Raw genomic sequence first — 25,830 nt, 5'->3', positions numbered from 1 at the left:
AAAAAATAAATGAAACAAAAGAAAAATAAAAGTAGATGTTAATAGGGTGGGGATATGAAGGGACATTAGAAAACATTAAATCAGCATCATCGTATCATTCGAGCTTTATCCCGGCAATTTGGTGTTAGATCCATGAATCGTGTTGTACCAATAGTTCAGTATTTATAAAAAATTGTGGCAAATTTTTACTCTGGCTCATATCTGACACCACCCTCCTCCTTTATCCAAACTTGGGACTAACATGATTGGTTCGGTTTTGAACGATTCCCATCTAAATCAGAGCTCGATTCAAATTTAAAAATATTGATTTACGATAACAAATGTATATTTTTTGTTGTTCACTTTTAATAACAAAAGGGATTTAACATAATTTGGACGTTTCAAGTTGTTAGTATTGGACAACTATATGTATTTTGATCATTTAACTTGGGCCACTCGAGTAGAGAATCATCAAAATACCTTTGTTTGTTTAGTTATGAATATAAAACAACTACAAATTGGAAAAATTTCAGCTGTATATTTCAGATGGGGTATTTGAGAGAAATGAATTTTAAAAAATTAACCGCACTACCGTCACGAATGAATGACCATGCAAAGAATTTTGCGCAAGTGGTTTGACAATTAAATTTATGGAAAAGTTCACTATCCTCCCTTGGGAGCATAGTTTACGTCTACTCCTTTAGTCCGACGACCTACTTGGGAGGATTTTATTCAATCTTAAATTTTAGGAACTACTTGAGAATTTCTAGATAATTATTATATAAAAAAAATTTGAGTTTTCTAATACTTAGATATCTTTCCATTTAAAATTTGAACGGTCTCTAATCGGTCTCGAAGCATTATTTTTTTTAAGTGCAATTAAGAATTATTATTTTGATTAAGGTTAATCTATGGATTGAAGATATTATATCCCTCAAATTGGGGTCTTAAAATTAATTCAAAATGAGATTTTTTCAAGGGAGTAAATAAATTTTTGCTAAATTAATATTTCTACTTTTTGAAGCACTGCACTACATATATCTTGTATGGAAATTTGATGTTCAGGCACTAACAAATCATCTGCACCTCAATAATAATCAATTTAAAAAAAAATAAATTTCACTAAAAATAAAGTATTGTGTAAGGCGATTATTTTTCAAATAATCACAGATATGTCAAATTTACATTCACTTTGAACCTCCAAAATTTAAAATGAAATGCCGACGATTTTAGGTCTTCACAAGGGTTCTCAAAGGACATCTCTACAAGGTTAAATCGGCACCTGGCGCAAAGAGTCTTATTTACGATTTTTACCCCTTCCGTTACAATTCCAAATCTCCGACTCTATTGAGAAGATGGAGGTGGCGAAGGGCACTTCAGTCGTTTGTGAAGATAACTTGTCAAGAGTGCTCTGGTGCAGGCATGCATGCAGCCATTATCGTTTCGACATTTTTGTCTCTCTCGCTCTCTCTCTCTCTCTCAAACTTTCCATTTCTCTGTCACCGGCCCCCCTGTGCATACCCTTCATTTTTTCTCTCTTATGATGAGCATCGGGCTCATTGTAATCTAAAATCTCCTTCTCGACCCCGATACTCAAACTAAGGCCTCCTCAAGAAGAACTCAATTTCAACCCCCCCCCCCCCCCCCCCCCCTCTCTCTCTGTCTCTCTCTCTCTAAACATGCATCTATCGAAGAAATACCCCAATTTCTCCACAGTTGGGGGTTTCAATTTGCATCGCTTTGAAACAATTGGGAATAAGGGTTTTGGCCCCTTAGTGCTTGAACCCTAACTGAAGTGGGTTCAGCTAAGGATCAAATTAAGGAGAATAATTCAGTTAATCCAGTCGCTGTGATCGATAACTATGATAGTTTCACTTACAATCTTTCCAGGTATAATGATTGTAAATAGAGTTGTTTGCTAGTAGATTCTGATCAATCTTTGCATGTCACCATTGGGTTTTGCGTTGTTTTAGCATTGATCTCTAGTTCATGAGCTAATTTTTATGTATATTTTATTGGCTACTTGTATTTTTTTTTTTTTTTTTTTTTAATGGAATAATTTGCTATTTGCATGCCACTTTCTAGTATTTGGTTTTACAAGACTTTATCTCTTTGGATGTCGCCTTTTTGTAGTGGGGCTTTTGTGGTTTCATCGATGATCTCCAATTCATGAGCTAGCTCCTTATGTTTATTCTTACGAGCATTGGGTTTTATGTTGAACTCTTTGCCAATTGCATGTGCTTAAGTATTTGCAAGCAAGTCGCACTTTTGTATCGAGTTTATGTTCTTCATGAACTAATTGCTATGTTTTTTTTTTCAAATGAGCATTAATTCGTGTGAGGACAGCAAGTGGAAAGACAAATGAATTTTCAATGACAATAGGCTTACGTCAGGGTCAATGTTGAGCCTATATCTCTTTATTTTGGTTATCGATGAATTAATAAGGCTTCTACAGGAAGAGGTACCGTGATGTATGTTATTTACGGATGGTATAGCTTTGATCAATGGGACTAGAGATGACAATGCAAAGTTAAAACTTTGGAGGGATGCTCCAGAGTCTTCGGACTAAGACAAAATATATGGAATGCAAGTTTAGTAATAGTAGGAGTAGAAACGAGAAATTAGTTAAGTTTGATGCAAAGAAGGACCTAAAAAAGATTATTTCCAATATCTTGGGTTGATAATCCATAAGAATGAAGAGGTCGAGGAAGATGTCACGTATAGAATTAGAGCTATGTGGACGAAGTGGAGATGTGCTTCTAGAGTCTTATATGATCGTAACATACTTATTAAACTCTAGAGTAAGTTTTATAGGACAGTTGTAAGACCAACCATGCTTTATAGGACAAAATGTTGGGCAGTCAAGAAACAATATATTCATAGAATGAGTGCAGTTGAGATGGATGACTGCCAATGAGTACATCTGAAGGAACTCAAGTGTGGCTCTAATAAGCGATAAGATGAGGGAAAATAGACTTAAGTGGTTTGGCCATATGCAGTATCGACCTAGAACAACACCAGTTAGGAAGGGCGATTTGGTTCAAGTGGAAAGCCAGGAGAAATGTCCAAAAGGATATGGATGGAAGTAGTAAGAAGAGATATGGTGAACTATTGTTTGATTGAGGATATGGCCTTTGATAGAGTGGACTGGCAGAAACCGCGGAACATGATTCCTATAGCTGACCCCAAATAGTTGGGATAAGGCTTTGATTTTTAGGGATTGATGTTAATATCCAATTTTTTAGGGATATTTAAAATGTCCTTGAAATTTAAAATCTTATGTAGATGTTGCTTCTATTTTTCGCTTTCGAAAATACTCATTTTTGTACTCTTAGTTCTAAATTGTATTGAAGTAGGTTTTTGTGAAAAATACTATTTGGCAATGGGTGTACTTATTCATGCCTCTCATTAAGTTTGGTATTAAGAGTAACAAACAAATATATTATTTTACGTGTTATGTTTGGTACTCTCAATACTAAACTATTGTCTTTCTCTTATGCTGGGTATTGAGAGTACCAAACACTTTCATTCTTTATTTTTTAATATTTGTTCGATACTCTTAGTACCAAACTTTGTTTAAGGCATGAATGTGTTTGGTACTCTTAGTACTAAATACTAATTTTTGCAAAAACGAACTTTAGCACAATTCAGAATGGAGAGTACCAAACTACTATGCATTTTGGGAAAAATAGAAAGTAGAAAAGGGATATATACATAAAATTTTAAATTTTTGGGATGTTTATTAAATATCCCTAGAAAATAGGGATATTTACCTTAATATCCCCTATTTTATTAAAGGAAAGTATATAATAAGACCATTTACCATTGATACAAGGTGGTCACAATTAATCTTGACCATTGGATGTGAAATTGGGTAGCAGCATTTATTTCATTGACCAAGCTCAAAATTCAAAAGATTTTTTTTTGAACTCTATAACACACCCAAGCTATCAGATTTCACATCGGATGGTTATAAATAGTTGTGACATCCCTATATCAAAGGTAAATTGTCTCATTGTATGCAATCCCTTTTATTAATATGTTGGGTTTTGTAAATTTCTTTTGGTACTCCTAAATAATCCTTGCATGTCGCTGTTTGTGTGGGGTTTTATATGGCTTTTCAATGTTCTCAAGTTCGTGTCCTAAATGCCATGTTTATTCCTATGTTTATGTATCTCTCTTTTTACCTCCCATGTTCGATAATTATGATTTAGCATTGTGCTTCATAATCTGGAATAATCAGTTTCTATCTTGTATATTTTTTTAGGAGCTTCTAGTAGTGCTAATCTGAAGCAATCTATTGTTCAGAGAAATCCATTAATAATACAGATATTTGCTTGATTATTTTTTTGTGTGAATCAGTGGGGAAGAGTTCCCTTACCCGAGGCATATTATTAAAGAAAAGAAATGATAGAAAAAGTACGGACCTCACAAACGTCTTCAAATTATTTACATCAAAAAATAGTGATGTTGAAATAAAATCCAGAGTACAAGTTCTCCAAATTGTTACTCCTTTCAGGTTTGATCCCTTATATACTTGATTATTGGATATCTGATTAAGATGGAGACGGCTTGTGGGTTTTTTATATGGAAGGAGAAGAGGCTGAGTGGAACAATAGATGACTGAAACATGTATAATATTTTATAGTTCGACCTACTTTAGATAAAAATGATTACGTATGTAATTGTAGAGCATGGGTGTTTATGTCGTTTTTGTTTTCTTTGGTGATGATTTATGTTCTAGATTTGGTGTAGTTCTATTTTTTTTATTGTTTTCATTTTTTTTCTAGATCTTGGTATGGTATTTTAAATATTTAACAATGTGTTATAGATTTTGATTTAGGTGTAGATTTTATTGTATTTTTGCATGGCTTCTCAGGATAGTTTATTTACGGCAAAAGTCAAGGGTAGGGAGGGACACAAGGTGATCAATGAGAATAGAGCTACACCGAGAGAGGGCTTAGGATGGTTGACTGACTGAGAAAGAGAGAGAACTGTGAGAGGGTATAGGATGGGTGAGACAAAGGAGGGAGGGAGGGAGGGAGGTCCAAATTGGCAGGGGAGTGAGGGATCTATCTAAATTCTAAAAGGAGATCCAAAATTGTAGGAGATATGTACCTATTCATATCTTAAAACATATCATCTCCAATGAAAATTTTCTCAACTTTTGAGGATAAAATCAAGCTTTATAAAGACTCTATAGACATATTTATCTCCAATGGAAGCTTTCCAAAGTTTGAGGATAAAAATGAGATTTATAGAGATTCTTAGAGAGAGATCCTTACTATCCATAAATCAGTCAATAATAATTGTACCTCATCTATTTTCATTTGCAGATTTTTTTTTATTTTTAAAATTTGAAATTGTATTTTTCATTCAATTATTAAGGAAATTAAATACGTGCAAAGCATGTGCATTCTGCTAGTATAAAATTAATTTGAACTCTTAATACTAAAATTTATTACAAAATAGATGCTCATTGACATGTTTGTTTGTATTGCATGTACACGCGTTGGGGACATGTGTCTCTAAGTGATGGACACATGTGCCTATCGTTATGGATGTGGTTCTAAATGACAAACATGTGTCTAGAGTTAGGCACACTCATATCTAATGGTTGACACTCGAAGAAGCGCATGTCTAACACTTGTCGATGGCAGACACTCCAAGAAGCATGTGTCTAACATGAAGGTTTTCAAGACATGCCACATACACGTATGAGTTGTGTCTCATTGTGTATCTAACATGTTGAGTAGTGTCAGACACATCTCCGTGTTAGACATGTTGAAATGTGCTGACATCAATGTCTTTGTAAGATGTAACATAGACATGAATTCGTAAGGACCCCTTTCTTCTAAAAGATGGTACGTTCTTTCAAAATTGTCAACCTGTGTTTGATACCATCTCGTACCTTTCATCCTCCTCACATGCAATTCTTAAGACTCAAATACAAAAATGTTGTCCTCACTAACTATCCTCTCAATCTAGTGAGACAAAAGAGCCTACTCACTGACTTTATCACACATTCAGGTGTCCCTTTAGTTCGTGAACCTCCAATCACTTATCTAAGTGGATTCCCTCCCTTTGGTCTTTTCGCTAGACAAAATTCGTGATAGGGGTGGCAATGGGCTCCTCCTGGGCTAGTCGAGGGATGGCCTAAGCTTGGTCCTAGACACTACAGGCTTGCCGGGCCTACTTCAGGGCCCGGCCCAGCCTAGGCTGGGCCAAAGTGGCCCTAGCCCAGGCACGGCCTAGTCTTGGGCTAGGTGCACGGCTTGCCTTGTTAATGGAGTTGGGCCAGGTTGGGTCAAGCCACTAGATATGAAACGTTTTTTCAAAAAATATATAAAGAAAACTTAGAAGAATATAAAAATGCTAAGAACATAATAAGGCTGAACTTAAGGCATATGATGATCTTCTACATTAAAAAAAAAGGCATACGATGATCTATTCAACAAACTGGGGCTATGTCTTCAAACTAGCAAAAATTAGAGAGAGGAAGTGTAGATTATATTAAATGCATTAAGAGTGACGATCCCGGGTGTTGGTGAAGGATAACTAGGTCAACAATAGGTGGCGAATTTATTTTCAAAAATTGTTAAATGATGAACACTTTGGGAGCACAACATTAGGAGAAACTTTCGATATAAATGAGGTCGGAGGTCATAGATACATTCAAAGGATAAAACTATGAAGCTGTGAGAAATGTGAAGATAGTATAAACTTTAAGACCTGATGGTATCTCAATAGAGGTTTGGAAGTGCATGGGAGAGATTGACATATTCTGGTTGCTAAGCTGTTGAATAAGATGTTGAGAATGGAGAAAAATTATTGTAGTACCTATTTACGAGAACTAAGGTGATATACAGAAGTATATGAACTATTGAGGGAACAAAATTATGAGCCACACTATGCAGTTGTTGGAGAGAGAGTGATTGAGCAATGATTAAGACATGAAATAAGTGTAACAAAACTTAATTCGGTCTTACCAGGGAGGTCAACAATTAAGGCCGTTTTCCTACTTAAGCAACTGATTGAGAAGTTTAGGGAGAAGGGAAGAGACCTCCACTGGGCCTTTATTGATTTAGAGAAGCATACGATAAGGTAGCTAGAAAGTTAATTTGGTATGTGTTGGAAAAGAAAGGAGTCTTTAGAGGAATCATTGACTTGGTGAGAGAGATGTACGAGAGAGTGCTAACTAGTGTGAGAATAACTAGTGGAGAGGCAAGTGAATTTTCAGTGATAGTGGCTTTACATCAAGGGTCTGCGTTATCTCTTTGTTTTGGCCATGTACAGGTTAATTAGATTATGGGATGAGGTACCGTGTTGTATGTTGTTCGCATACGACATAGTTTTGATTGATGAGGCTTGAGGCGGCGTCAACGCAACATTAGAACTTTGGAGCGATGCTCTAGAATATAAATGTGTTAAAATTAGCATGACCAAGGCAAAATATATGGAATGCAAGTTCCGTAATAATAGGTGTAGAGATGAAAAAATAGTTATGTTTGATGGCTAATGAATACCTAAAAAAGACTATTTTCTATATCTTGGGTCGATAATCTAGAAGAATGAGATTGAGGAAAATGTCACACATGGAATTAGATCTTGGTGGACGAAGTGGAGATGTACATCTGGAGTTTTTTATATGATCATCACATACCAATTAAACTGAAGAGGAAGTTTTATAGGGCGGCTGTAAGACCAACCATGCTTTATAGGGCAGAACTTTGGGCGGTTAAGAAACAATGTATTTATATGATTAGTATAACTGAGATGAGGATGTTGAGATGAATGAGTGGTTGGACAAGAAAGGCTAGAATTCGGATTGAACACATATGAGGCAATTTAGGGGTGGTTCCAATAGGCGACAAGATGAGAGAAAGTAGACTTAGGTGGGTTGGCCATGTACAACATAGACCTAATACTGGTTCAAGTGGAAGGCTCTAAAAGGGTAAGGAGGAAGGCCCAAAAAGACAGATGGAAGTAGTGAGAAGAGATATGGTGACTTATCGTTTGACTAAGGGTTTGACCCTTGATAGAGCTTATGTAGCCCACTTCAAATAGTTGGGATATGGCTTGGATGATAATGATGATGATTTCTCATGTAAAAGAATGACATGCATTCTGCATGAAGATCCACTTAATTAGCTTTTCAAAGTATGATTCTCTCCTTTTGACTAAACCTTACCTCTTCCAAGTGACATCAACAAAGCTTTACGTGTCCAAGTTGTAAGCTTCCTTTGACCGCCTCATTATTTTTGTGTCCAAGATGTTCACTTGGACTAAATAACACAAAGTTATGCCCCAAGTTAGGTAGAAAAAACTTCCAGGATTCAGTTAGAAATTGGCCACTCACTTGTTTCTTTATTAGGATAACATTTAGTGTATTGAGGCATATTTTAACCAGCTATCATAGTTTCGGGATGGAGCATTGGACTCCAAAATTTGGTATATGGTTGGACTCCAACATTTAGTGTATGACTACCTTTTGCTGAACACTATCTGTACGAAGTTGTCTCCCACATTTTCAGTCTCCCACCATTGCTACTTGTCGACATAGTGGACTCATGCCTCCTATAAGTGTTTGGATGTTACTCCAACAATGAAAAGACCTAATAGTTTCATGATATATCAACCTATCCAATCATGACACTCATTCTTTGTGCCCCAATTGTTCTTTTCTTGCTTAAGGATTTCGGGAAATTGGACCCTAAAGAGTTATGCTCGAGCCTATCTTATTGAGTTTTTCCATTTCCAACCCATTTAGTTGCTGATTTATGTCTTTTGGTCGCTGACTTTTTGCCTTCCCAGTTTTCAATCCAACCCTTTCATGTTGTATTGTTGTTGCATGTTGTTTAACTACTGACGAAAGAAAAAGCATGCTCTGAAACCAATTTACATATATAACCACATTACTTTCAAATTTAATGATGCCAGTAGAAGGCATGACAAAGAAACTATGATTCTCTTTTGGTTAAAAAATATGAGGATATAGACTAAATTCACCTCCATGAGCCTCACCAACGTATGGAGAACGCATACAAACTCTGAATAGAGGAAGCTGTGGCTGTCCTAGTTCAGGAACAATTTGTAATTACATTACTGAATCCTGAGGGGACAGATGTAAACAAATCTATGAGGTATACTGGATTGATGATTGCAGAGTAGAGGAAATTAGAAGTTTTTACTCGTTCCTTGGGTATGATCCTATGTTAGACCTTGTTATCTTTGTATGCCTCTGTTTTATCTTGCGAATGAGAAAACCGTGAGGAATTACTTCTATCTCCTGATCTTTGTAAGATTTTCTCTTGCGCATATGATTGTTTTTTTCTTGTTGGATCATGAATATGATTTTCTTATGGCATTAAGTAACCTCTTTCTCTACAGGTACCCCTTAGGATTCAGGAATATCATTATAGAGTGTGCTCAAACTGGGATTGGAGTTCCCTCTGTTTGGAGTCTGCATGAGCCTCCAATGCATCTGTCAGGCTTATGGAGATAAATAGTTCTCTGTCCTTGTATATTTTATCAAAAAGGCATTCCTACAATTTTCTTTCATGCTTCTTATTTATGAAATGATATCATAAATTATGTAAATGTTGTGTTATGTGTTTTCTTTTTAATCAGTCACATATGTTGCTTTTATTATTTAGTAGTTAAACAATGTGCCACAAATTTACATCTTACTAGGGTTAGAGAAAAATCTAGGGAGAGCTAGATGTCTTACCCTCACAGCAAAAGAAAGGTTTCCTTTACTTGACCAATAAGATATGCATTGGGAGAAAAGGAAAAATGAATGTGTCAACTGCCAATGAACCAAATACACACTTTACTACATGTATAAAGCTCGCTATGGACCTTTCCTGGTCAATCTGTAGATGTATCGTATTGCCTCGCATCCAAATGGTTTAAGAGCGGCTAGGAAGATCTACTTCAAGTTTTCAAAATTTAGAGGAGTTTTAAGTGAGGATATGAGAAAGTGCCGTACATATAGAGATGTCAATGGTATTGCAAATGCTCTTGGCTGTTAAGGATCTTAGATATCTCTCACAAATAAAAAAGGATCTTAGATAACAACTGAGGTGTTATATGATTAGGAAGGCGTCTGTGTGGAGATTTTACTATGTTGATTGCTAGAGATTTTCACTAAATGTCAACAATATACAATTCACTAGAGCCTAGATATTTTCTTTTATGTTGTTCTTGCAGATGATCGCTAACACCATTTGTCCCAAAGTGCAGTGTAGCATCCTTTGTTTCTTGGTTGGGTGTATTTTGTCATGTGCACTATATTTTTGTCATATTGAAGCTAATTGATCACCAGTCTTGATCGTAGATTCTTAGTGTGTGTCTGTGTATGTGTTTATATAATGATTTCAACAAATACATATATGACGAGGTTTTACTTATTTGTCTAACTCCACATGAGCCAACAATCATCTTGTAGATGTTTTACAGGCTTAACTTTCTCTTATTAGCGCATTTCCCATTTGAGTTTCCTTTTATTGTTGTTGCAGTATTAACTGATTTAGGCCCAAGGGGATGGTTCCTACACAAGTAGGGTTAGGGTTTGCATGAGGCAGTGGATGGTTTGCGAAGGGTAAGATGATGAAATTAGGTTAGAGAAAAGGAATGATGTGATGGGCTGTGGCTAACATGAAGAGGAGAGGCCCTAAGATTATATCTATATAGCAGTAAACAATATTTGATTTTGTGGAATTAGCACCAAAATGTGGGGACTTAAACTTGCATAGAATCAACACTGTACAACAACTGGGAGGAGAGCCTGTAATTTGTATAGAATTGACACCATACAAAGATTAGGGTTTTGTTGAGCGAGCAGCATAAGATGGCGTCAAGGAATGAACACCTCATTGATGGAATCCATTGCCAGAACTTAAAGATGTCACTTTTATTGAATTCGCAAACTTCACAGAACACATATTATAATGCTTCTTAACTCTAATCCTAGCTTTGGCTTTAACTCCAAGCAATCGTAGACTTAAAATAGAAACTCTACTTTCAGAATTAAAGAGCTAGGTCATTTTTATAGTTCAGAAACCCAAGCTTCTCTTGCATAAAATGGAACTCCAATAGAAAGAAAACTAAAACCTACCAACTAAAATAGGAAATTGAACCCTAAAATTTCAAATGGAAACTAAACAAAAGAAATAACATATTTATTTTTTGGTTAGTTAAATAAAGAAATATCAAAACCCAATCCTAATTGGAAATTTGAAAATAAAGATGTTAAAAACAAAAGCTCTCACTAAATTCGTGAACTATGTTGATGTGCACACCAAGCAAAAAAGCCTGCTGTTGGGGTACACACTGCTCCCAACTTCTTTTATGATACCATGTTAGCAGTAAATACTGCTAGCAATATATTACCAATAGGATATTTTGTCGTGAGGTTATTTATAGGCTTTCTTCTATTGGGAAATTTGTGAAAATTTCAGAAGTTCTATATATTAAATTAATATGTTTTTTTTATGGAATAATTTCTTTATCCAAGCAAAATAAAGCATGAAGTTCAATCATGCAAAATTAGAAAAATATAGATATGTTAAGAATGAATATGTAATACCAAAATTGATGTGCATCGTTTTGAGTCCAAATAAGATGAAGTCCATGCACATTTTAGTTTTGAATTTGAATATCAAGATATGTCTAGTTGTCTACCTGTATTATGTAAGTTATCATGAATCAATGGAGATCATATCCTCTCTTTAAATGTATTGAATCTTTATTGGGTAACTAATTTACATAATAGAATCTCCTTTTTTGTTTTGCTATTACTTGCACTTGTCATATTTGTGATTTTTAGCCAGCTTGGATATCCATTAAATGGCTTTCTATTTAGGCTATTGGATACTTCTTAAGCAAGTTATGTGATTTCACTATTCAAGATTCAAATCACTAGTAAATAAACCTGGTTTCCTTTTTTACTCTCTTTTTTTTTGGGTAGTTCAACGAGGAAGGGGTCCCCTAGTTGTGGTAGAAGTGGAACTGAAGAAGTCATGTTGTTACACCCTGACCACCTTGCCTTGAGCCCATTCTGAACTTTTCCTTACTAAAATTCCCAATTCATTCACAATATTGTTGCCAAGGGTTTCTCATGGCCCATAAGACTATGGTCCTATGATGTGTGAGGTTGTAATCCTACGTAATTCCTCTTCGGCCTTGGGAGATTGTGAGTCTAGAGCAGAACCACCAACCCACAAAGGGATGTCTATGTTTATGAACCATCAACCACAAAGGGATGTCTATGTTTATGAATATTAAGATTTAGGCTTCGGCTTGATTGGTTAAGGTGTCGCCACTTGCAACAATGCATCCCAAGCTTGATTCCAACCACTTTACTACCCAAAATACACAGACATGTTTTTATCATTGTGTGCATGTGTGAGATTGCATGCTTTTGTTTTTTTGAGTAAGTACCTCTTGTCCATCTTTATTCACCGAAACGAGATGCTTGATTGAGCATAAATGTTGAAATACTCTTTGACGGAGTTGCGATTAACTTATAAAATTACTGATGGCTTGAACCCTTATTAATGAAAAGTATTTTCTAATTCTACGGAATTTTGCGTTCCTCTTGTGATGTTATGCATGGAAAGTTTTCTCTTGTACCATGATGAAAAAGGAGAGGATGGTTTGTTTTCAAGTTTGTCAAAGCAAGTTCGCTTATATATATATATATATATATATATATATATATATATATATATATATATATATATATATATATATATATATATATATATATATATATATGCCATTCTTTATGTGTGTTGCCTTTCATGCAAACTATGACATTGCTCTTTCATGCAAACTATGACACTGCTCTTTCATGCAAACTGTAGCTATTGTTCTTTTTATGACATTGCCCTTTAATGCAAACTCTAACATGACATCCTTTATGTGATATTACTCTTTTTTGCAAAGTATACACGCTGATCTTTTATGACGTTGCTCTTTGACAACATTTATTCAACCAAATCAAAACTTGTTACACACACATAAAAATAGAGTAGTAATTCTCCGAACCTACATTCTCAACTTGTGCAATTTTCAAGAGGGATATTTCCAAATCCTTGTTAAAATGACAAAGATACCAGCTTTAATGTAATATCCATTTGGGGAATAACACTTGGCATTTTTAGAAACCACGTGTCTCTGTTCTATTTATCTCCATAGCTTTCTGAGTTACTATTTTACTCGGCACTCTTGTGGTTTTCCTTGTGTGGTTTTGGTATTTGTTATTGAAAATCAGAAAGCTTCACCTGTTTGTCATTTTTGCACTTTATAGGATTTAACTTGTTACAATACTATTTTATAATATGAATTTACATTTTTGGAACTCGGCATGTGTTATTAATTGGTAAGTGAAGAAATGATAATTTTCAGCTACAGTCCCATGTTGAGAGATTTGGGGTGCCCTCTCTCTTTACGTTTAGGGAAACAATACTACCCCCTCCTTTTCTAAGAAAGACAAATGGTTATTCACGTCTAAGAGAATGATGATATTTATAAGTTGACAGAAATAACCCCAAATGAGAGGATGCTACTACTTTCCTTTTAGGAAAAAACTATCGATAGATTCTACCCGAGTTTCTCTGATGTCAATACCATGAACAATACTTTACTGAAGAAGATCTCATGTTTTCTATTAATTATGATAATATGCTCTTGAAATCTGGACAATATTACATACTGATCCCCTATTCGATGCACTAATGAATAAGGCAATTCTATTACTTAAAACTAGAGATAAAAAACATAGAGAGAAATAGGGATTTAGGAGTTTAGGGAAAAGGATCACACACAATACATTAGAGATGTAGGGAATTTGGATAAAGAAAATATCTTAGGATATGCTGAGCAGAAATTTGCTAATTTGTTCGTGAACTATGAGAAATCCACCGTTCCATATGTGATGTGTAAACAACGAAAGTTGTGTACCATAGTCAATAATTAGGCATGGAGAGGAGGGCATAGAATACATATGGTGAGCAAACTAGAGATAAAAAACGTAGAGAGAAATAGGGATTTAGGAGTTTAGGGAAAAGGATTACACGCACAACACATTAGAGATTTAGGGAGTTTGGATAAAGAAAATATCTTAGGATATACTGAGTATAAATTTGCTAATTTGTTCTATTTATTCATATATTTCTTTTTCCATTTTGTTTATTTACCTAATATTTGTGGACAAGTTAAAATGGGGAGTTTTCACAAGTAAATTCGTTACTTGTCCAATCTCTTTCGAAATTGTTTGCCCTAGGTAAAATAAGATAGACATTTAAAGGACACATGGGTTTCTAAAAATGCTATATTCTATCTTTAGGTGAGATTGTCTTCCAGCACTTGTGGCTAAGAAGCCCTAACTACATTCAAATGACAAAGAGTTTCACTAGTTATTTTCAAGGATCAAGTTGTCATTCCAACAAGCAATTGGATATCCTAACACAAAACCTGTGCGAAGTTGAGAATGTAAGGTTGGGATGTTCCAATTTTGGATTTGGTTGAATAAATCTATTAAAGAAATCTCACAAAAATAACAACACAGATAGTTTGCATTAAAGAGAAATCTCACAAAAAGGGTGACACAAATAGTTTGTATAAAAGAGCATGTCACGAGAGGAACGACATGTATACTTTGCTGAAAGAGCAATTTGACAAACAGAATGACACAGAGCATTTTCACAATACGAATGACATGTAGAGTTTTCATTCAAGTGTAACCCCACAAATACGTATGGTGTGCATGAAAGGGACACGTCACAAAAGGAATGACATATATGCAAACTATAGAGCCAAGTGCAAGCTTTTTGGCAAACTTGAAAGCAATTTAACTTTCTTTTTTTCATCATTGTATACAAGAGAATTATTCCCATGCATAACACCATGAGGGGAGTGCACAATTTTTCATGAACAATGAGAAAATAGTCTTCATCAACGAGAGTTCATGCTATTAGTAATTCTTCTTTTATGTGCAACTCCATTAGGGAGATGATTTACATGGCATTCAGTCAAGCATATCAGGGAACAAAGATGCATCGGAGCTACTTGCTCTTAAACATTTCTGTTTTTGATGGTTAACCAGTTGAGTTTTAGAATAGGGATGTAATGTTGGCTGTTGCAATCATAAGCACCTTAACTAATAAAACCCCAACCTGATTCCTACATTTAAATATTGATACATGTATCGCCCCTTTGGTTGGTGGTTGCTCTAGAAGGGACATGTTGGCACCATGTTATGACTTCGCCCGTGTTCACTCTCTTGAGCGGGGTTCTTCGCCAATGCGTGGTTATGTCTTCCGGTTTACCAAGGGTCAACTTCTATGCTATTACTCTTACTGGCCTGCATTTGCGTTAACGTGTCATATGCTAGTGTGGTACGCCTCATGGCCCAGGTAAGCCTTTTTAGGACTATGCACTCAAAGATGATTACATTGTCATCCCTGATAGATGCGGAGTCGTCTCAGAAGTGGATGGATAAATGTACAGTGACACCATGGAAAGAGAGCAGTCACTCATTTCTCATACTAGCGCGCTCGAGTTCGCTAAGCATTTCGTGACGCAGGTGAGTGGGATTTGAGTTTCATGGCACTCCGTGTCTTGCGAACATTACATTGTGCTTGTTTTGCATTTCTTTTGTCGTCTTTGGGTCCTATGACCTTGCAGACGTCATATCGACTCAGGGGAGCATCTTATTGAGTGCATAGTTGTCGTTCCGTTCCTACCTCAAAAAGGTGGAAGTGTACAATGACTGATCAAGTACTATAGACCATCCTTCAAACTCTAGGATTTCTTTGATACACAAAATGTGCCTGCTCCGAACTCTCGTTGATCGAAGGGGAGGGTGCTATCTGATCCATTGCTAAGATTAGGGCTGGTCCTCAACCTTGAAACATGTGTACCCACCATTTAGTCATTTAGATAGGAAAGGCTTTAGGACCAAATGGTATCCCGATAGGGTTTGGAAGTGCATGGGGGAAATTGGCATTGATTGGTTGGCAAAGCTGTTTAACACTGAAAATGCCAGACGAATGGGAGAAAAGTATTGTGGTACCTATTTACAAGAACAAAGGAGACATACAAAATTATGCAAACTATCGATGGATCAAGCTTATGAACCATATTATGAAGCTCTGGGAGAGAGTCATTGAGCAACAACTAAGGCATGAAACGAGTGTATCTGAAAACCAATTTGGTTTTATGCCAAGAAGGTCAACAACTCAGGCTATTTTCCTATTTAGGCAACTGATTGAGAAGTTTAGAGCGAAGGAAAAAGATCTCCACATGGTCTTTATTGATCTTGAGAAGCTTATGATATATTACCTTGAGATTTGATTTGGCAGGTGTTGGAAAGGAAAGGTATCTCTAGACACTACATCGACTTGGTGAGAGATATGTACGATGTAGCAGTAACTAATGTACGAATAGCTAGTGGAGGGACGGATGAGTTTTTAGTGACAATAGGTCTATATCAAGGGTCAATATTGAGCCCGTACCTCTTTGTCTTAGTCATGAAACTAGGCACCTACAGGATGAGGTACCGTGGTGCATATTGTTTGCAGATGACGTAGTTTTGATTGATGAGACCCGAAACAACGTCAACACAAAGTTAGAACTTTGGAGGGATGCTCTAGAATCTAAAGGTTTTAAAATTAGTTGGACTAAGATAGAGTATATGGAGTACAAATTTAGTAATAATAGGAGTAGAGGCGAGGAAGTAGTTAAGATTGACGGTCAGGAAGTACAAAAAAGACCGCGCTTTCAATATCTTGGGTCGCTAATCCAGGAAAATGGAGAGATCGAGGAACATGTCGCACACAGAGTTAGAGCTGGGTGAGCGAAGTGGAGATGTGCAATTGGAATTTTATGTGATCGCTGCATACCAATGAGGCTGAAGGGAAAATTCTATAGGATATCGGTGAGACCATCTTTGCTTTATGGGGCGGAATGTTGAGCGGACAAAAAACAATATACCCATAGAATGAGTGTAGTAGAGATGAGGATGTTGAGATGGATGAGTGGCAAGACAAGAAGGGATAGAATTTTCAATGAATCTATTCGAGAGAATTTAGCGTGGCACCTAGGCGATAAAATGAGAGAGAGTAGACTTAGGTGGGCTGGTCATGTGTGGCGTCGACCAAGTACAATACCATTAGGAGGTGCGAATTAGTTCAAGTGGAAGGGACTGAAAAGGGCAAAAGGTAGGCCCAAAAGGACGTGGTTGGAAGTAGTTTGAATGGATAGGGGAACTTATGGCTTCACTGAGATATGACCTTTAATAGAGCGGAATGGAGTACCAGAATTCATGTAGCGGACCCCAATTAATTGGATAAAGACTAAAATGATGGTGATGATGATTCTCGCATGTCAACTGGCCACATTGGTAGTTCATTGATCCTCGTGGGGGCTCTCTGGTCGAGGTCCTCACTTCGTTATCGCCCGGTCGGTTCACTCGATCTGTTCACCTCATCCAGGGAAATCTAGAATGGTATCATGAATGTTAATGATCCCACCAGTCATGGATCCTTGTTTCGTATATCATGAGGAACCCTTGGCACTAGCAGTGTATATGATTTGGGTACTGATTAGTGAAGAAAAATCATGTGCAGTTACTCGTTATTTGAATGTCAATGCCTGAAATCCCATATAAAACTTGCTTAAAAAGTGTTTACTTTCCTAAATAAGAGACTTTAATGGACATATATACATTTGATAAAAATGGTAAACACATTAAAGACAAGTCATCCCAAATTGGTATGCCTAAATAAAATGACATTTAATTGCATATATAAGTTACATAAAAAAAATACATTAAATGAAGTGATTATGAATGGGTAGTGGATATGAAGGAGATATCCATTCATCATTGATAACTTATATAAAAGTATCATATCTTGATATTCCAATTTAAAATTAAAATCTGTATGGGCTTATATTTTTTTGGACTCAATGATGAATGTATCAATCTTTGGAATCATATAATTATTTATAAAATATTTGTATTTTTATTTTTGTATAATTAAATTTCATTTTTTATTGTGCTAAGATAATGATTTTTTTTATAAAATAATATACTAAATTTAGTTACTTCAGATAAAATTTTCATAAGTTCTATATAGAAAAGTTCTACCCATTATCTCCTGGCAAAATTCCTTGCTGAAAATATATTGATAAAATATTTGCCGCTAAACACTTTATAGCCTACAAAGTTGGGAGCAAGGTTACTGCAATACCTGGCTTTCTACGTTTTGTTGCATGTGAACACTTGTCCCCTAGGCAGAAAAGTGATGATGGATTTAGTGAGAAATTTTCAGTTCAATTTCTTTATTTCCAAATTTCCAAATAGGATTGAGTTCTACATAGTTCCCGATGAAATTCTAGGGTTTAGATTCCTATGTTACTGGATTGCTCAGTGACAATTCATCATCATTGTCAAAGCCTTTTACCAACTAATTGGGGTCGACTATACGAATCCTAGTATGCTATTTTACTCTATTAAGGGTCATTCCCTCAGTGAGGCCATAAGTCTCGATATCGTTTCTCATTACTTTCAACCATGTCCTTTTGAGCTTACCTCTTGTCTTTTTTGAGCCTTTCACTTGAACTATAGGGAAAGAAAATAAATCAAGAAAAGACATAAAAAAAAGAGGGCGAAAGCCATAATCCAATGAAGTTATCATCATACAATGAAATGATGGGCATTGATGGAAGGACAATTGGCCCCAACTATGTTCCAATATAAAAAAAAAAAATTCACTTTTGCTACTTGTTCTGAAGGTGATGCGTCATTTAAACAAAACCTGGATGAAACCTAAGAAAAGCTGGTTAAAAGAACTGCAATTTCATAATGAGTGTGTGCATGTAACAAGTTTTGATTTGGTTGAATAAAGTTATTAAAGAGCAATGTCATAAAAAAACAACACATATACTTTCCATGAACGGTCGATGTTACAAAAAAAACAACATGTGTAGTTTGTATTAAAGAGTAATGTCATAAAAAAAATAACACATGCATTTTGCATGAAACAATGACACGTTTTGTAACAATAGTGGCAACTGGCAATTTTACTTCGGCAAACCCGAAAGTAAACCGGCTTCTTTTTTTTTATTATAATAAACAAGAGAACTCTTTCCATGCATGACACCATAAGGAGAGCATACAATCTTTACTATAGAATGAGAAAAATAGTATTTATAAGTGAGAGTTCACATTATTATTATTTGAGTTTATCAGCAACTTTGATGATGAGGTCTTTTACATAAATATTCAAGCAAGCATATCATTTTCAGTGAACAAGATGGACAAGAGGTATTTACTCTTAAATCATATATTCTTTTTTTTTTTTTTTCTGTGGGGGGTGGTGGGGAAGTTCAGCGGTAGGGTTCAAACTTGGGAAGCTATGTTGCAATTCTCAACACCTGAACCAATCAAGCCCAAGCATGAATCCTATTTACTCTTGAACATAGATACTATGATTACTTCTTGTGGTTGGTGGGTCTGTTCATATGAATTTACAATGAAAACCGTGTAGGATCACCACCTCACAATTTATGAGATCATGGTTCCATATCCCATGAGAAACTCTTGTCAATAACTTGGTGATTGCATTGGGAATTACATTTATAAAGGAGAATGGGGTGTAATTATTAGTTATTTAAATTGTTGCACAATGAAATCACATGTATATACTTGCTTGAAGAGTATCTAGTTGCCAAAATAGAAGGAGATTTTAATTGATATCAACGCGAGCTAAAAATGTTAAGTAGATTAAAGGCAAGTTATTGCAGTTCGGTACTAACTAAGTAAAAGGAGTTTTATTGCATATATAAGTTTTCAACAAAAGATAAATACAATACCAACAAATTGGGCCTTAGACATTTTCGTCTCTATTATTTCCTTTGATTTGAAAACCTAACCTCTGGTTTTCAATGGATTCAATTCTATCACATCAATGTTGTTTCCTCTGCTTATAGGTGATTTTTTTATGAGCTTTCAAGTCTATCTTGGTCAAGAAAAACCCCCAATCCTCCAGCTTTTGAGCTCTTTCATCATCCAATGAAATTGGGTCTTTGACATTTCTGCTATGTCCATTAAAGAATCCTTCCTTACGTGAATGGCGACTCTAAAAAGCCATGCATAGGCATTTGTTTGTGCTACCATTTTTTTCACTGCAGTTACATATGAAAGCTGAATCAATGGTTTTCATATCAATGGTGGCCCTCTTTGAGGTCTTTGAGAATGTGTAGTTTTAGGTTTCTAGGCTAGGTTCACCATTTCTCTTTGCAGGGAAGAGATTCGTGTTGAAATTTATTGAGATCCATTTGCCATTCCATGCAGGGTTTTCTGATTGGGGCCAGAAAGGCAGCATAAACACGACATCAATTGATCCATGCTCTCTCGCTCACTCTCTTGGTCTTATCTATTTCACCACATAGCATGTAGTTTCATCCTTTTCCAAAAAACACTGCTCCCTAAGCTATTTTTTCTCCCTAAACCTCTGCCAAACAACTACAAAATTAATGTTACAAAAGATATAGTAAGATTAGATGGAACTAAATGTCATCCAAACAGGCCCGAAGCCCATTGATATATGTATTTGTTTGAATTACTCCACACACACAAACACTGATGTGCATGTACATATGTATTTTTCATTAGTTGTTTAAGAGTGGTGATAGATTAAATTCAACATAAAATAATACAGGATTCCAGAAAAACATCATCATCATCATCAGAGCCTTTTTCCAACTATTTATGGTCGGTTACACGAATCCTGATAAGCTATTCTGCTATATCAAGGGCCGTACCTTTGGTGAAACTATAAGTCGCCATATCTGTTCTCACTACTTCCCAACCATAGTTACCGGGATCTCCTATTTTGTTTGGCGATCCCTTCTAGAATCTCGATTATGTCGCTCTTGGAACGGATCTCTATGGGATATCAAATTTTAAATTTTGGGATCTCGTACCCCAAAGATAAGGACCCCGATTCTTACTGTTAGGGATCTCGATCCCAACCTTAAAGACTAAGACAAATAAGGCTTGCTAATTAACAACGCAAATATTGCTTGCTTGCTATAAATAATGAGATCCCTACTTTAAAGAGTATACATAATCCTTGATTATCATACACTTTAAGGTTGGTAACAAGATCCCAAAAGGTCGGGATCAAGATCCCCAAAAGGTTGAAATCTCGTTCCCTAACGTTTGGGTATCTCAATCCCTAACATGTGCATTGTACGGACGACATTCGCAACCATAGGGATCTTTTAGCATTTCATGATCCCTCGTTCCCGATCCCTATCCTGGTACCATTCATATTCCCAATCCCAACAACTATACTTCCAACCATGTCCTTTTGAGCCTACCCCTTGCCCTTTTTGAGTCTTCCACTTGAACCAACTCCTACCTCCTAACAGGTGTTTTACTGAGTTTGCGCTACACATAGCCAGCCCACCTAAATCTACTTTCTCTCATTGTATTGCCCATTGGAGCGACACCAAAGATCTCCCGAATATATTCATTTTAAATTCTATCCCTTCTTGTTTTGCCACTCGTCCATCTCAATATCTTTATCTTAATTATACTCATCCTATGGGTATGTTGTTTTTTGGTCGTTCAACATTGCGCCTCATAAAGCAAAGCTAGTCTCACAATTGTCCTATAGAACTTCCACTTCAGTTTCATTGCTATGCGGTGTTCACATGAAACTACGGTCGCACATCTCCACTTCGCCCACCTAGCTCTAATACTATGTGCGATATTTTCCTCAATCTTTCTATTTTCCTGGAGTATCGACCCAAGATATCGAAAGTGCGTTCTTTTTGTCGTTTCAAAAAAATATGGCCAACCAAATTTAGGGGATGCCACAACACAACAATTTGGGACACAAGGATGTCAAGGATCATAATCATCATCATCATTCAAGCCTTATCCCAATTATTTGGGGTCGGCTACATGAATCCTATTTTTTCATTCTTATTTATCGAGGGCCATACCCTCAGTAAGACCAAAAGTCATCATATTTTTTTTCACTACTTCTATCCATGTCCATTTGGGCTTTCCCTTTGCCTTTTTAGAGCCTTCTACTTAAACCAAATCACAACTCCTAACTGGTGTTGTATTGGGTCTACATTGCACATGGCCAGCCCACCTAAGTCTACTTTACTTTATCTCTTATTGATTGAAGCCACACCTAAGTTCCCTCGTATGTATTCATTCCAAGTTCTATCCTTGCTTGTCTTGCCGCTCATCCATCGTAACATCCTCATCTCGGCTACACTCATCCTATGGATATTGTTGTTTCTTGACCATCCAACATGCTGTCCCATAAAGCGTGGCTGATCTTACAACCGTCGTATAAACCATCTCCTTCAATACCAATGGTATGTAGCGAATCACCTAAAACTCCGGATGCACATCTTCACTTCGTTCATCCAGCTCTAATTCTAAGTACAACATCTTTATTAATTAATTTTCTCTATTCTCTTGGATTATCGACCCTAGATATCAAAACTATCACTTTTAGGTATTTTTTGACTTTCAATCTGAACTACTTTCTTGTGTCTACTCCAAATATTACTAAACTTGCATTCCATATATTTTGTCTTAGATTGTAAAGCATCTCTCCAACATTCTAACTTTGTGTTGACACCGCCTCTTGTCTCATCGACCAAAACCATGTCATCCGTACACCATGGTACCTCATGTTGTAGGAGCCTGGTTAACTCGTTCATAACTAAAACAAAGAGATATGAGCTCTACCCCTGATATAGGCTTATTGTCACTAAAAACTCACTTGTTTGTCCACTAGTTCTCCACAGACTAGTTAGTGCTCCCTTATACATATCTATCTCTATTTCAATATCTCCCTTGTACATGTCTCTCACTATGTCAAGGATGTCAAGGTTCATCTAAGGAAATATCTAAGCTCTGGAATGTACTATGTTGACATTTAGTGAACATAACTAGCCATCAATTTAGCAATATCTCATGATGGAGGACACTTTCCATATATATATATATATATATATATATATATATATATATATATATATAGATATGGTTATTCTAGAATAGCCAACACCAATGGTGAACTTTTCACCATAACATGCTCTTATGTGTTCAAAAATAACTTTTGACTATAATATTTTAGGAAGGGTATTTTTCTCTTTTTACAATCCCTGCAAAACTTAATTTCAAATTTAAAAAGATTCATTCGACTTCTTGAATAAGGCATGGATCTCTAAAGCAATTCAAAATTACAAATATGCCCTTCTCAAAATTTTTAAACAAGCTATTCTTAATGTAATTCGTATATTTATAAGGACCTTTTGTTGTCAAAAATTTAGTACGGTGTATTCTAGAAATTCTAAGTTCACCAGTAGTAGTATGGTGTATTCTAGAATATCACACACAAACACACACACGAGCATACGCAAAACACACACTCACACACTCACACATGACTGAACAAAAACTCAGAATCTTAGTGAAAAATAACTATGCCAATGATTAGTCGACATGCATAAAACACTTGATTTCTGAATAATATGGATTTATGGATATCTAAGAGGTACATACTTCTTCTTTACCATTTTGCAGTACTTGGAGGAACTTGGTGCTTCATTTGAGGCGTACCAAAATGATGAGCCCACTGTAGCAGAGATTAGAAGGTTTCACTTTCTTCTTTCCCTTTGTTGTCATATTTATTTGTTTGACCTCATTGTCATTGTTTGATTCTGAATGATTTTTAAACATCTTAACTCACTTTGATGCGTATCACTACGGTGACCAGTTAAGGTTGATGTGCAGCTTTGTACTACGGTGACCAGTTAAGGTTGATGTGCAGCTTTGTACTTGTAGTGAATCAGGTACTTGTTTATTGTGTTTTCAAATTGTCCATTTTCACCAATGCCAGTATTGGTAAAGTGAGTCCTTGGAGAACTTTCTTCTTGTTGAGGAGGCAAGAAGAAAGTTCTCCTAAAACCTTTGCAAGTCGTGATATTGTTTAGAAAAATAGTGAAAGGATATAAAGGTAGGCACACGACTGACTAAAAAAAAAACGAAGAACATATATTACTTTTGAATTCACAAAAATTTTGTGATGCCATTTAATAAAGTAGATAGCATGAAAGAAAATAGTAGGATTGCCTTTTAGTTGAAATAGACAAGGATATAGAACCCGTTACCTCCATAGGCCTCTCCAATACATTGCAGGCCCATACACACCCCAAACAGAGGAAGCTCTGGGCCTAGCTCAAGCACACTTTGAAATGATAACCCCGTCCTGTGGAGTACCTATCAAAAAAGAGGTTATTTATGGCATAAAATAATCATAAATATTAGCTCATAAGTATTCACAAGCACCAAGTTCACCCAAGTACTGCAAAATGGTAAAGAAAAACTATATATTACTTATATTGGCAAAAATCCATGTTATTTAGAAATAAAGCATTATCTGCATGCCAACTAATTAATGGCATGGTTAGTTTTCACTAAGACAGTTTTTGGTTCATCGTCAGTTCTAAGCAGGCATCTGTTTTTTGTACATTGTCAGTTCTAAGCAGGCATCTATTGTTTGTTCATCGTCAGTTCTAAGCAGGCAATCTCTCACGTAGAAAGAACATTACATTCAGTCATGTGAGGGGTAATAGGACAAACTCGTGCCAGGGGCAAGATTTAAATGCAACAGTGTTTGATAAAAAAAAAAAGGGTGGTGAGTACCACAAAACATGGTTTCTCTTCCTATATTATGTGGAAAATGATACAGGAAAGCTGATGATGACCGACACATATTTTCCTTTTGTCATTGGACTAGGAAGAGAACTACCAATGAATTATTTCCAAGACAATTGCCAAACTAGCTTCAGACAGAAATTGATGGTAGACACAAATTGACTGAACTTGCTTCCTTGGAGTTTTAAATTGATTGGGCTGGAACATGATGAAACTGATGATGAAAGACGTTTCCAGTGAATGAATAGGGCTAATGGATAGATTCTTTAGAAGGGTGAAGCTAAAAGTGCACAAAAGTGTTTCGAAGGCAAAAATTGAAAGGATCAGCAATGTTGGTTTTCTGGACATGTACCCCTCAGGGTTCAGGATTAATATCAATCCAAAAGTGTTCCTGGACTAGGACTGCAATTTGCTCTGTTCTGAGTTGTAATGTGTCTGCAATGCATTGGTGACTCTTATGGACGTAAGTCATTCTACATGTATGTTTTAACTAGGCCGGCCGCTCTACCTAAACCAATCATCGTATCAGTCCTTAGGCCCCATTGTTGGAAATACTTGGCTTCAAAACCGTACGTGGAGCTTCTGCCTCATATGGCTCCTCCCAAGGTGGCGGTAGGCCCAGCCCAGGCTTGTGTGGTTAAGGTTGTTGTACACGACCTCTTCTATTAAGGAGAACTACTGTTTTTTCATGCCTTCTACTTATGTACTGCCATCATAGAATATTTGTAGATCTCCAACAAGTTACATCGGTTCATCATCATCATCCAAGCCTTATCCCAATTATTTGGCGTCCGCTACATGAATCATGTTCCTCCATTCTAACAAGTTCCATGAGTTAGAAATAGAAAACTAGATGGGATGGTCTCGAGCATTCCTTAAGCAAGAGAAAATCTGTGGGGGACTAAAAAGATGGGGTTATGGTTGGAATAGGTAATAAAGCATTAAAGCACTAGGTTCTTGCACTCCATGAGTGACAAGGAGGATGAATCCTGCTAACAAGTGTCAATGGTAAGAGTCGAAGTGTGAGATGGAATATTTTCTACAATTGATGGATAATTTCTTGTTTAGCTTAAACATGTGGGTCT

The 25,830-nt window shown here is 36.1% G+C and overlaps 1 protein-coding gene and 1 long non-coding RNA gene across 13 annotated transcripts in view; one reads left to right on the top strand and one right to left on the bottom strand.

The window, feature by feature from the left end:
• Positions 1 to 25,830, bottom strand: part of LOC18439193 (anthranilate synthase beta subunit 2, chloroplastic) — a 56,883-nt gene that overhangs the window by 24,291 nt on the left and 6,762 nt on the right. For 9 of the 10 annotated variants that reach the window (XR_016053935.1, XR_016053936.1, XM_088864569.1 and 6 more), the window contains one exon: positions 24,199 to 24,307. Coding sequence is in view for 5 of the 10 variants with exons in the window: in XM_088864569.1 (XP_088720695.1) it covers positions 24,199 to 24,204 (6 nt within the window). In the remaining 5 variants the exon portion in view is untranslated. The remainder of the gene's footprint in view (positions 1 to 24,198; positions 24,308 to 25,830) is intronic. The other variant, XM_088864571.1, reaches the window with a different exon arrangement.
• Positions 1,336 to 25,434, top strand: LOC110007726 (uncharacterized). 3 transcript variants are annotated; one of them, XR_016053941.1, is made up of 6 exons: positions 1,358 to 1,869; positions 9,370 to 9,500; positions 23,612 to 23,682; positions 23,822 to 23,880; positions 24,602 to 24,725; positions 24,828 to 25,434. It is a non-coding gene; the product is annotated as an uncharacterized LOC110007726 (long non-coding RNA). The 3 variants fall into 3 exon arrangements; XR_016053938.1 differs by having other exon boundaries at positions 24,577 to 24,725; XR_016053939.1 differs by lacking the exons at positions 23,612 to 23,682; positions 23,822 to 23,880; positions 24,602 to 24,725; positions 24,828 to 25,434 and having other exon boundaries at positions 1,336 to 1,869; positions 9,370 to 11,127.

Source organism: Amborella trichopoda, chromosome 4 (assembly GCF_054954075.1).
Source record: "Amborella trichopoda isolate Santa Cruz 75 chromosome 4, AtrichopodaSantaCruz75HAP2 v2.0, whole genome shotgun sequence".
Lineage (NCBI taxonomy): Eukaryota > Viridiplantae > Streptophyta > Magnoliopsida > Amborellales > Amborellaceae > Amborella > Amborella trichopoda.
This window is presented reverse-complemented; position numbering and strand designations above follow the sequence as displayed.